The sequence below is a fragment of the Triplophysa rosa genome, linkage group LG12 (genome assembly GCF_024868665.1).
Source record: "Triplophysa rosa linkage group LG12, Trosa_1v2, whole genome shotgun sequence".
NCBI classification, from domain to species: domain Eukaryota; kingdom Metazoa; phylum Chordata; class Actinopteri; order Cypriniformes; family Nemacheilidae; genus Triplophysa; species Triplophysa rosa.
The window spans coordinates 22011382-22024429 of NC_079901.1; the positions used below are offsets into that span (position 1 = coordinate 22011382).

The following is a 13048-nucleotide window of genomic DNA, read 5'->3' on the forward strand; positions in this document are numbered from 1 at the left end:
ACAAAAACACACTCGTCACACACTGAACTCTCCATAAACTCCGCCCACACAGGAAGTGTGTGTCCCAGAGGGAACGAGGGGGCCGACTCCTCCCTCCCCTCTATCTCTATCTCTCTCTCTCTCTCTCTCTCTCTCTCTCTCTGAGACTCTTGATGCAAACAGTCTCTTTCTACACACATTCAGTGGAGAACTCATTGTTCCCGTATGCTTAAGGATTTTACTTAGACACCACAAGCACAAAGTCAGCTGTGGTTCCCAGAAATGGAGTATAGCTGAGATTCTCAAAAGTGCACAGAAAATTAAAGGAATAGTAAAACAGATCCTGGCTTGGACTTTTCTTCTGGTTCCAGGAGTTTTCAGAACCGAGTTTGGAGCACTAGACGTTGTGGGAAGGTTGTAAAAGCGTTCTCTCATCCCTACAGGTGTTCCAATGGAGACAGCTGGAGAATTTGTACTTCAGGGAGAAGAAGTTCTCAGTGGAAGTCCATGACCCCAGAAGGTAAATCTATATTACAGCCTACACGTGCTTGATTTCACGCACACAGATCACGGCCTTAGCATTTACGAAACGTGTCTAACACAACGACATGACATGTTTTGGGTACCACTTTTATTTAAATTGAGCAAGAATTCGAAGGACAGGTTTTTTTGGGATGTTATATAACATTGCAGGAGTTTCAAAGAGCTCAGCTGTTTGTCGGTTTGGTTTTGTTGTTGTTTTAATTTGAGGAATTCCACAAAGCTGGTGTTACATAAATTGAGATCGAGGCCACAAAATGTTACCAGTTTGTTGTTGAGTCTGTCTTCGCTGTTAATCTCTTACTACCCTACGTTCTGTGAAGAAAAGGATAGAACAAAAACATGCAGAAACCTCCTTTGCTCTATGATTTCGCGTCAGTAGATGGGTTTAGGTTTGTTCTTTCTCTGTGTTGATGAATGTTTTGGATTTTATACTGTTTTTCTGTCCGACTCCGGCTGTTCAGGTGATTTGTTTTTGTCCTGTCTCTCTTGGTGTTTTTGGTTTGATCTGGCTTTCATGACATCATCGGTGCGTGCCGAGCGCTGGTTAGTTTCTAGTAAAGCAGATGCTGCCAAAATCAGCAGCACACGCTGCCTCAGATGCTGACAGATAAACCGCCTCATTCACACTCTTCAAACAAGCACCATGACACCAAACATGGGAGGGAGGGAGGAGAATGCCGGAGATCATGGAAATAGAGACATGAGAGAGAGAAACAGTTTAAGAGGATGAAATGAAATCTGTTTATCGAGCAGCGTGAGGGACTTTGATGTAGTTTGGTTCCTATTACTTTCTGCGTTTTTCGAGTGGTTTGTTGATGGCAACACGTGTGCATACAGAGTAATGTAGCTTTGATAAGTGTCAGAACACCAGAGCCTGCTGTTTATCTTCGTTTCAGTGGAAGGTAAGGAGGATATTTATAGATGTCTGGATGTTTGTATTAAGCCCATCACAGGACAGATGGGAGGACACACACGCACGCACCCATGCCAAGGGTTTGATCACAGTGTAAATGGTGTGTTTGTATGTGGCCTGCACTGTGTGTGTGTGTGTGTGTGTGTGTGTGTGTGTGTGTGTGTGTGTGTGTGTGTGTGTGTGTGTGTGTGTGTGTGTGTGTGTGTGTGTGTGGTATGTTAAAGTGAAAATTTACCCCAAAATAAAACTTCTGTCATCATTTACCCACCCTCGTGTCGTGTCAAACCTGTATGCCTTTCTTTTTTCCACAGAACCCATAAGAGGATATTTTGAAGAATGTTGTTAACTAGCACCCATTCACTGGTTTTGTGTCCATACAATAGAAGTGAACGGGTGCCAATGCTGTTCGGTTACCAACTTTCTTCAGAATATCTTCTTTTGTGTTCTGCAGAAGAAAGAAGGTCACACAGGTTTGAAATGACAAGAGGGTGAGTAAATGATAACAGAGTTTTCATATTTGGGTGAACTAGCACTTTAAGTCAAGACATTGCAGAGCTGTCTGCCCTGCATATTATGTGCTAATTCTAGTTCACAGGCGATTGAATTTAAGCTATTTTACCATTTTAAAGTTTTGATATTTGGTTTTAAAAGACAAGCACAGACATACTCTATAGTGGCGTAGTAATGCTTTGAAATTGAAATGAGTTTTAAATGTGTTGTGACAGCATTGAAGAGATCTACATTTTTGTCTGCTCTGACACCGTCATCAAATTCAGTGAATATAAAGTCGGTTTGTGTTCGCTCCAACTGCAGGGCGTCGGTAACGCGGAGGACGTTTGGTCACAGTGGCATCGCTGTGCACACCTGGTACGCCTGTCCCACCCTCATCAAATCCATCTGGGCCATGGCTATCAGCCAACACCAGTTCTACCTGGACCGCAAACAGAGCAAGGTGTGTATTTGTTATTGTATATTTCACAAGGTTGCTGCACTTTTTGTGCCTCCAGAGCGAATGTGCTTTGTTTTGATTGTGCGTATTGATGCTTTGGCAATATTGTGCGTAAAACAACCACAGGAATAAGGTACTTTGAAACAGAATTGTTGACGTATTTCCTGCACAGACCTTCCTGTGTGTTTCTGGGGTCTACCTCTAACTGTCTAGACTACCAACTCTCAGCAATTATTGGGCTGCCTGAACTCTCTCTCTCTCACACACACACACATACATATCTGTCTCTGATTTTGCTGAAGGATTCTGTTACACTTTTAAAAGTTGCGGAATGTTCGTCTCTTGGAAAATCCTGTCACACTCCACACAGCTGGCAAGCACATTCATTCTCTCTCTCTTTCCCAGAGCAAGATCCACGCAGCACGCAGTCTGAATGAGATAGCCATAGACCTGACGGAAACGGGAACCCTCAAGACCTCCAAACTGGCCAACATGGGCAGCAAAGGCAAAATTATCAGTGGAAGCAGTGGAAGCCTGCTGTCTTCAGGTCAGAACACACACACATTATACACGGAGATTATTCTTTAGCCTTTGAATCCCATCATCATACATTTCAATACTCTGTGTGTAAACCAGAACAATGTGAGCCATGACCACGTCACAGACAAGCTTCATAGCGTGTGGTTGGTTTTAAACGCTCCCTCTCATTGTTTTCGTGATTGTTATGTTTATGATCCCTGTTGATGTTCTCATGATGTCATGCACTGACAGTTTTAGTGTGTGCGTATGTGTACATTTTCCGCGGGGTGCGATTGGAAACAGCTTGTCATAGTCCTGGTTTTGGACGCGTGCCGGGGTGTCAGTTATCATATGAACAGAGAGACATCCGTGGAATTAAATGAGCTTGTATCAGAGCTCCTCTGATGTCCGTTATGTGATCTTCTCTTTCATCTGGGCCGTGGATCTTAGAATCTCTCACACGAGAGACAGTAATAGATGAGATGGATAGAAATGGAGATTATTATATTTTTATGAAATTTTTATAACACCAAACCGCTTACCTTCAAATAACATGCATTGATGGATTGTTCACATTAATATGGACATTTACACGTTGTTAATGTGCAGATACCCATACATGTTTGTATGCTATAAATACACACAGTTAAACCCAGACCAAGTGTGTATGTGTAGTTGCTCTGTCAAATGCTCATATGGTTAAATCCTTAGTCCTGTTTCTGCACCCTTCCTTTTATATTTAGTTATTGAAAGAAAATTATAGGAGAACAACGTCCTTCTGTTCCACAGATCTATGTACAGAGCACAAATTCGTTGCATTTTCCACATCCTCTTTTGATTGACAGGTATCGGCCCTGAATATCACCTGTTTTTAAACTATCTGCCGATAATGTGAAAAATTGCTTTTATCGACCAATACCGATTATTGGCAGATATATCGGTACATCTCTATTTTGTTATGTAATCAATGCCATATGGACTGGAAAATAGTACTGACCAATTATATCATACTCAACTTGGGCTAACCCAATCAAATCCCAGTTTGTAAAGTCAAGTTTTGCCCTAAACCTTACTGGACACTAGCTACTCCGTCCACTTATTCACAGACACATGCCTGCCCACACACGCTCATAACCACCAAAGATCCCACGAGATCCAACCTCCAAACACACACAACAGACAAATGACATTCCTCAGCGTGAGACACAGCAGGAAACTGTCCATCATGCAACACAATGCCTGTGTGAGAAAACATCCATTCACAGCATCACAGTCTTTAGAACGTGATGCACAGGCAGTTACAGACATAATTTCCAAGAATATTCCTCTAGGCACACAAACAAAAGCATTGTAATAAAGTTCTCTGCACTCATTTAAAATTTTCGCTTACTTCCTACTAAACATCTTAACCCTTACAACAGGTGCTCCCATGCATGCACATAGAGACACAGTCTTGCTCCATGCGCTGATCCACATGGAGTCTTTGCTAAACAATGTTGCCCTGTTGGGACCCTTTGTTCATTAAGTCCGGAAACACACACACACTTTGCCCCTTTTAGAGCGTTGCAGGAAGGTCAAGCACACACCCTCCCACTCAGCGAGAAGCTCAGGTTGATTGTTTAGGTGAAGTCTGGCGATAGTTTGACCTTTTATGTATTTGACCTTTGACCCAATCTAGCCCAAATAATGAAACCATTTGAATACATGTAAATAATATCAGCCCTAGATTTGATCTAACCGTATGTGTGTGTGTTTGTGCAGGCTCTCAAGAGTCGGACAGTTCCCAGACCGCTAAGAAGGACATGTTGGTGGCTTTGAGGGCCAGACAGGAAGCTCTTGAGGAGACGCTCAGACAGAGAATAGAGGAACTGAAGAACATCTGCATCAGAGAAGCGGTGAGGACCGAAACGAGCCTCCTTCAGCATCTTTATAACATCATCAGCACAACTTCCCTGTTCCAAAACCCAGCGAGCCGCCTAGATGTCTACATTGGCAGCGAACGATTCAAATTAGCATAATAAAATATATAGCACATGCAATGTGGTTTTAGATTTTAATCATTTCCTACTGCTTGGAGCAAACTTTTATGTAAGGAGCACGCTATGTTGTATTTAAAAATGTCGCCTGTGTACTAGGCAGCTTACTAGGTGAACACACATATTCATGTACACCTATATGCATACACACAAGTACGGTGTACTATAAGAGTGTGTGTTGTTCTTAAGGAGCTGACAGGAAAGCTCCCTAAGGAGTATCCTCTGGACCCCGGGGAGGAGCCACCTATCATCAGACGCAAAATTGGCACGGCCTTTAAACTGGATGAAAAGAAGATCCTGCCCAAAGGAGAGGTCAGTGACATTAGACCTAATCCGACCTGATGACCGCAGTCTTTGAGTCTCAAATGCTGCACAATTGTTTCATCGCAAGCTGCCCTTAAGCCCAAATCAGACTTGTGTGCAGCAATGTGTGTGTATCTATAAATAGCTCCAGTCTGGCATGATGGAAGGAAGTGGCGATAGTGGAGTGTGTGTGTTGAGATTCAGCCAAAGGAACCGAATGACAAAACCCAGGAAAGGAGCATAGCAATTGGTGTGCGTGACTGTCGAACACTGAAGTTAGATGATTTATCTGCTCCATTAATGAAAGGTCACAGTCTTGTCTTTGCCAGAATGTGTGTGTGATTCTATGTGATTAACGAACGTTGATTTTGGGTGATTAATCTGAGGCGTTGATTTGAGGTCACAGCATCCTAGTCCAAGTGTATGTGTGTGAGAATGTGACTAGACATTTTGGCGCCCGTGGCTGTCTTGTCATTCTGACGAAGTGTGTGTTGGCAGTTCCACAAAGGGTGATATAAAGGATCAGATGTTTTTTAGTTCTCATTGTGTTTTTGTGCCCATGTTCTTCAGGAAGAGGAGTTGGAACGCTTGGAGAGGGAGTTTGCGATCCAGTCTCAGATAACGGAGGCGGCGCGGCGGTTAGCGTCGGATCGGCACATCAGCAGCAAAAAGCTGAAGAAGCAGAGGAAGACGTCCTATCTGAACGCCCTCAAGAAACTGCAGGATATCGAAAACGGCATCAACGAACACCGCGTTCGCTCTGGGAAGAAACCCACACAACGTGCCTCTCTCATCATAGAGGGTGAGGAGTCTCTCTCAGAGCTCCTGCGAGTTCATTAAGCGTTTCCTCTGTAAAGTCTTTCACGCTGAGAGCAAGAGTAATCGCACCTCCCGCTAGACCTATAAAACATGTGTGTCCGTGTGACCTCTGCTGTGAGAATTCACTTTTGATGGGTTTGATGTGTAATGTGTGCGTGCCGTTGAGAGATGTGCCGTGTTACTGTGTCGTAATTCTCTTTGGGTTTTTTTGATCCCCAGAAGCAAATATCGGCTCAGAAGACAGCTCGCTGTCTGACGCCCTGGTGCTTGATGATGGTCAGTTTTAATACATGGACTCAGAATTTACAATATAGATATACACAGTGTACCGATATACATATAATATAAAGTATAGAATTCACACTTTGTAGCAATGAAGAGACAATCTTTACCCATAAGTATAAACGCACATTATTAGACTTGATAGGTTGATTTATGAGGGTCGTGTGAATTTACCTCTCTCTTGTCGTTTTAGATGACCCCCAGGTGACAGGAACCCCAACGTTTTCTCCGGCTGCCTCCCCCCACAAGGGTCTCCCTCCACGACCCCCCTCCCACAGCCGGCCGCCCCCTCCACAGTCTCTGGATGGACTGAGACATCTGCACTACCAGCGCAGCGACTATGACAAGTCCCCAATCAAACCGCGCATGTGGAGCGAAAGCTCATTAGACGAACCCTACGAAAGGGTGAAGAAACGCTCTTCGCACTCCAGGTACAAACCAGTCAGCACTTGTTACACACTAGCAGAGTCATGGTTCTCTCGGTTCATTGTTCTCTCTCTTGTCTTTATAGTAGTCACAGGCGGTTCCCCAGCACAGGCAGCTGTGAGGCAGGAGGGAGTAACTCTCTTCAGAACAGCCCGGTGCGCTCCCTCTCTCACTGGAACAGCCAATCCAGCATGCCCTCCACTCCTGACCTGAGAACACGGAGCTACGTTCACTCAGCAAGGTGTTGATACACACACTTAATATCCTTTGCTGTCAGCTTGAAAACAAACTTTACTGTTCCATTTAACATATTATTAATTTCCTTAATGTTTTATATCAAAGTAAATGTTTTTTTGTTGTTGTATCGCAGCATCGTCGTATGCTCTTCAATGATTTATTTGCTAAAATTGTTGTCTTTTCTTAGTCTAACTCAGCCCTTCCGTGGGCGGAGCTCCAGCCTGGAGTCTCAGGGGAAGCTGCTTTCATTGGAGCCAGACACAGAGGCGGGGCTTAGCCCTGACCTCTTCCTGTCAGCCACGCAGAGGACAGGAAGCAACGGCTCCGTTGTCCCCGACGACTGCTCATCTTGCACCAGCCACTCCAGTTCGGAACATTACTATCCCTCGTCCACCTCTAACCCCAACTACTGCACGCTGGCTGAGGACTCGCCCTCCAAAGCCCGCCAACGACAACGGCACAAATCCGCCGGGCACCTGGGTGCCTCTAGTTCCGGCAGCATGCCCAACCTGGCGGCCCGTAACGGAGGCACCCACGCTGGGGTGTGCGGCAGCCACCAGGGAGTGTACCTCCACAGCCAGAGCCAACCTTCTTCGCAGTATCGCATCAAAGAGTACCCGCTTTACACGGAGGGCAGCAGCCCCAACGCCGTGGTGGTCCGCAGTTTGGAAAATGACCAAGAAGGACACTACAGCGTCAAGGCGCAGTTCAAGACCTCCAACTCCTACACAGCTGGAGGGCTTTATAAGGAGGGCTGGGGCTCGGGGGAAGATGGGGAAACGGGTGTGGGCAGCGGGAGGTTGACGCCCTCCCGTTCGCAGATTGTGAGGACTCCTTCTCTGGGCAGGGAGGGTGGAGGAGGGGGACGGACGGCAGTGTCAGACGAGCTGCGGTGCTGGTACCAGCGCTCATCTGGATCACTGAAGGAACACAGTCGGGTTACGCACACCAGCTCCAACACCTCAGACGGCCGTGGAGGGCGGATAGGATCGCTAGCGAAGGGATCACCAGGTGAGCGGGTCATACACAAACATGGAATGTGCAACCAAAATACTTTTTGATAAGACCTTTTAAACTGCATTGACTTTTTGTGTGTGTGTGTGTGTGTGTGTGTGTGTGTGTGAGAGAGAGAGAATGATAGAGTTCAGACCCTTATTATCTATCCACTCAAGTGCATTGCTGTCACGTTACTGTACGTGCGCGAGTGTGTCTGGAGTCTGTCAGGGTGGTCTGGGTGTGTGTGTAAGGGGATTATCGCCTCTCCGGGTGGCAGACACGCTCAAAGATCCAGAGCTCTTTTAGAAGCTCTCACAAGAGTGTGTTAGCAACACGCAGTCGACTTTATCTGACACTTGGACCGTGCATGTATGTGATTGTAATCAGAAGTGTTTTATACTGGTGTGTATGTGTTTCAGCGGCCTCTCCACTCAGTCAGAGGAGTGGAACTCCGTGTAGTGACCCTACAGCCACGCCCCTCTGCAGCCCACAGCACATACTCAACTGGCAGAGCGGGTAAGATGGACACAAAGTGTATGCTTACAGATTTTGAAACACGTTTTAGACCGGAGTGAGTTGAATGACTATAAATGTACTTTTATTCCAATATTTAGTGCTGTATAATTTTCTTAATAAATGATAAATAGACGGGCTTGGAAAAACTAAAAGTTAGTTTTGTACAGTACAGTAACTCTTGGTGTGCATAGACCTTTAAGCTGTTAATCTGTGCTTTTTTTGTTCTCACTTTGACCATCTTTACAAACACAAGTTTACATCTACATTTTATTATTTTGCTGTCCTTCCAAGACAGCTTGCAGCTTGGTTTGTTGTCCTTCAGATTACACATCGGGGAAGTCATCCCTAAAACAGCCAAACTCGAGGTGTATTTGTGGATTTTGTTTAAAGTTTTAGCTATGGAGAACATTCTTTTGGTTTAGGGGTTCTTCTGACTGTACAATGCTTTCTTCTGTGCGTTAACTTTAATGGTGTGTAACAGAACCACCGCAGTGTCAGAACTGCACAACTCACTCTGCATTAACCCAACACTACTACACACACTACAAACACTAACCTCTCTCTCTCTCTCTCTCTCTCTTTCTCTCTCACTAACCCACGTCTGCCTGAATTTGCGTGTGTGTGTGTGTGTGTGTGTGTGTGTGTGTGTGTGTGTGTGTGTGTGTGTGTGTGTGTATGTGTTTTCTCGGGGCAGTAATACAACTGAAAGTTCTCCTACTGAAGAGCGTTCTCCCTCTCACCAAACCACTGACCAGTAGAGAGGTACTCTCTCTCTCTCTCTCTCTCTCTCTCTCTATTTTGTCTCTCTCTGCATGTTCTGTATCTCACTTTTTTCACTCTTTCACTTGTTTGTGCTGTGTTTCACTTTCTTGTCTTAAAATGTAGCTTGAAACTGAACTAGGGATGAGAAATTTGAGTATAATTGTTGTTGAGTACTTCAAAAAAATCTAAAATGAAGTAAAAAAATACACACACATGAAATGTATGTTTTTCTTTAATGGTAAAACTTAATGCAAATATTCAGTTTTACAAATGATAAAACACTTATGTATGCTGTAGAATTTGTTAAAGCCACAGTTCACCCAAAAATGATCCCATCATTTATTCACCCCTGAGTTGTTCCAAACCTGTATAATTGTCAGTTTTCGGCTGAAAACAAAGATATTTGGAAGAACTGATATTTCTGAGGCACGGTTGACTACCATAGTAGAAAAACATTATTGTATCATTTGTTTTGTTCTGTTGAACACAAAAGAAGATATTTTGAAGAATTTAGGAAAACAAACAGCTCTGGGGCACCTTTGACTGTTATTTAAACTTTTCTTACTGTGGTAGTCAATAATGTCCAAAAATCTCAGTTGCTAACATTGTTCCAAATATCTTTGTGTTCAACAGAACAAAGACATTTATACAGATTTGAGGGAGTAGATGATGAAAGAATTTTACATTTTTGGTTGAACTATCCCTTTAAGTTAAAATACACACATGTATGAGTAATTATTTGTTTTTTACTAACTGACCAGTCATGTTCTTTCAGAAGTATTTATGTACCTATTAAATGTCAAAAAGATATTTAACGATTCTTCTGCTCTTTGCAGATCTCCATTCAGTGATTGTTTCCTGAGCAGTCCCCTGTGCTCTGAGATAGCGGATGTACAGTGGTACGGACACGAGAAGGCAAAGCCGGGAACACTTGTCTAAACCCCCATCCCTCTCGCCTCTGTCTAAAAGAGAGAGTTTAAAAGGCAGGCTTGATTATTGGCTGGACCTCATCTAATCCCATTGGCTGGAGCCAGCATCACCTGACCTGCTCCTTTTCCGCTATCTTTCTCTGTATATCCGGCAGTACAGTGCTAACGAACAATGGAAATACAGGAGACTGAGCTTGACCTTTTTTTGACCCTTCCCCTCGGACGTTGAACTTTGACCCAGTTAGCTGGCAGCCAGTTCCTCTGTATGCACAAACCCTCTGTGTCTAAGCTGATGCGCATGAGAACATCCTCTTATGTGCACATGTATGTGTCAACGTTGTACTATAAGGAAATTCCACCCATACGCACCCACACACACATGCTCGAGTAGACATTTGTCCCCTGCTGTCATGTGTTCCTCTGCACTGATGTCAGAGAGCCGACGCTCTCTTTAATACACATGACATGGACAAAAACACATTCCGATGGATTGCATTGCCGTCAACCGTCTACTCTAGATTTTTACGCTCTCAGTTCAGTTTTAAAACATTTGTGACCGCAAGCCCCTCCTTCATTCTACAGAATCCTTTGTCATTGGAGTGAACCATAAACCTCAAAGTTTGTGGACATCCTGGTTTCACGATCTGTGATATTTTGTGACTAAGAATAGAGCTTTTTGTGTCAACCTTTCGACGGTGGACCTGGATTTATTCAAGAATAACCTTAAAACAGTTTCTCCATCACACTGTAAAAGATGGTCCTGACATGACCGGACGCATGTAATTTAAAAAACATTGTTCATGTCTCTTTGTGATAACTGTGTCACAGATGTCATTTCAAGGTAATGTGGTCTTTGTCTGTATGTAATGAAGATTTGCCATTTTCAAATCGTTCAAAACCTTGGTTTATTGCTAATTCATCCATTAGCTATCCTTTAGAAGCCATAGCTGTACAACTAATCTGAAACGTTAAGTACTGTGAAGTACTGTATGTGCCGCATAATATCTCAGGCCCAACCAGTGTACTTTGCCACTACGGCAACTTGCCAAAATGGTGCTCTGAGCCTGTACCGTACACAGATGAACCAGATGTCCCACAATCCCCTGCTGTAAGCCCATACTGCATGCAGAACTGTCACAGCCTGAAAACCGCCACAGTCCTTCTCTATATAGCGTTGTGACATCATCGAGGGAACACGAATGCTGGGTCTACACGTGGGACTCCAAACGCTCCTGGCCTTATAGGTTTTGCGTTTCTTTTGTGCTTGTCTGTGTTTTTAATACCCAGTATTTTGCTCACAGTTATATTACGGTTTTAACATTACTTGCATATTTGTTAAACCGGATGAGCGCAACATAACGTGGCACACAGACAATATTGTAGTCTAAATGATGTTACCTCTGCCCTGGCCTGTGAAGGGTGTCAGGAGAACAGCATTCCAGAATGTGATGAGACTCAAAAGCAGACAAACCTCGAACGCCATGTCCCGTAAACAACCACAAGCTCAGACATCTCAATGTGAGATGAGAACAGGGTGATTCATCACAATCTCATCCGAGACCACCGGTGCCCGTCTTCTCGATCGTCTGTTATCGAGGAAAAACATCAAGCCATAAAGCTAAAGATCACATTTATTTATACATCCTGCAGTGATACAGTGCACACCCAGAGTACCTTAAAAAACAGCTAGCTGAAAGCACACCCTCGACCGGTTCATTCATTATAGATTCAAAAGGGTCCAAATCAGACACTATCATGTCGTTAAATGCAAGAAAAGTAAACCGGATGATCTCTTTTAAGATAGATATGTTTTCTCTCCCGTTTTTAGTGCATGCTCAATACACACTGTGCATCCTAATGTTCAACCAAACAACCCTTACCGCAAATAAAACAGCAATGTGAGCTTGCTCGCACTCGTCTACCTGTATTCTGTACTGAAAACAACGTGAATCTTTTTATATTAAAAGAACAACTAACACATTTATCAACATTTATAGGCAGGACTATGAAAACCTTGACTGGGTTCTTTTAAAAGAGAGTCAAACATTGAGCGTTTATTTCATGATTTTTATAAATCAGTATTTGTGTTCTTTCAGTCTTACAGGTATTTTTCACAAAGCTGGGAAATAGTAACAACACGTTCAGGTGCTACGGAGAGAGCGGTTACCGAGCGAGATCAGCGCTTTCGTTTCCTAGCTGTAGACTTTTCCTAACTGTTGTCAATAGTTTTAAAAGCAGTCGTGCAAAATGAAGGACGTTAGTTACTAAAGTGTGTCTTATCACTTCATCTTGACAATAGAGCATGAGTTCATTACAGACGTAACCGGACACAATAAAACAATGTTGTAGAAAAAAATAGTGGAATTGTTGGGCGGGTTAAATGTAACCAAATTCCACAGTTAATTTATTCTTTTTTCTATTAAGAATTTGTATAGTAACATTTTTTAAAAACCGTGTTGTTGGCAACTGATACTGAATTTTCCAGATGAGAAATGTGGTGGTTCTTGAGATTCTGAAATAAATTATTGCTGAATGTTCTCTAAACTAATGTGTGAAATCATTTTATTGTATTTAGACCAAAATAGTTTTATTGGTATTCATGCAACATCCCAGATGGATTAAATCCCAGATTTTGTTAGGTTATCATTCTGGGTAGTGGATGGTAATATAACCATTTATTTAATATTTAATTTATTTTCATATGAATGTATATTCATATTTTATTGTGTATTAATTGTATTAAATTAAAACTACTCGGCAGTCATTTTTTGCGGAGGTCTACCTAAGCTTTGGGCCACATAACATTTCTTTACATTGTTGCCGCTGAAACCGTCTATAC

General features: G+C 43.2%; 1 protein-coding gene across 12 annotated transcripts in view; it reads left to right on the plus strand.

Annotated features, from left to right (window-relative positions):
• The window catches only part of frmd4a (FERM domain containing 4A), a 123994-nt gene extending 111247 nt beyond the window's left edge, over positions 1 to 12747 (plus strand). For 7 of the 12 annotated variants that reach the window (XM_057347356.1, XM_057347357.1, XM_057347355.1 and 4 more), the window contains 12 exons: positions 423 to 498; positions 2245 to 2387; positions 2790 to 2931; positions 4665 to 4798; positions 5129 to 5251; positions 5813 to 6044; positions 6281 to 6337; positions 6537 to 6774; positions 6855 to 7010; positions 7194 to 8017; positions 8422 to 8518; positions 10117 to 12747. In XM_057347356.1, coding sequence (XP_057203339.1) covers positions 423 to 498; positions 2245 to 2387; positions 2790 to 2931; positions 4665 to 4798; positions 5129 to 5251; positions 5813 to 6044; positions 6281 to 6337; positions 6537 to 6774; positions 6855 to 7010; positions 7194 to 8017; positions 8422 to 8518; positions 10117 to 10219 — 2325 coding nt within the window. In that variant the 3' untranslated portion in view covers positions 10220 to 12747. Of the gene's footprint in view, positions 1 to 422; positions 500 to 2244; positions 2388 to 2789; positions 2932 to 4664; positions 4799 to 5128; positions 5252 to 5812; positions 6045 to 6280; positions 6338 to 6536; positions 6775 to 6854; positions 7011 to 7193; positions 8018 to 8421; positions 8519 to 9212; positions 9281 to 10116 lie in introns of all 12 variants that reach the window. The other 5 variants (XM_057347353.1, XM_057347349.1, XM_057347351.1 and 2 more) reach the window with 4 other exon arrangements.
• Positions 12748 to 13048: the final 301 nt, after the last annotated feature.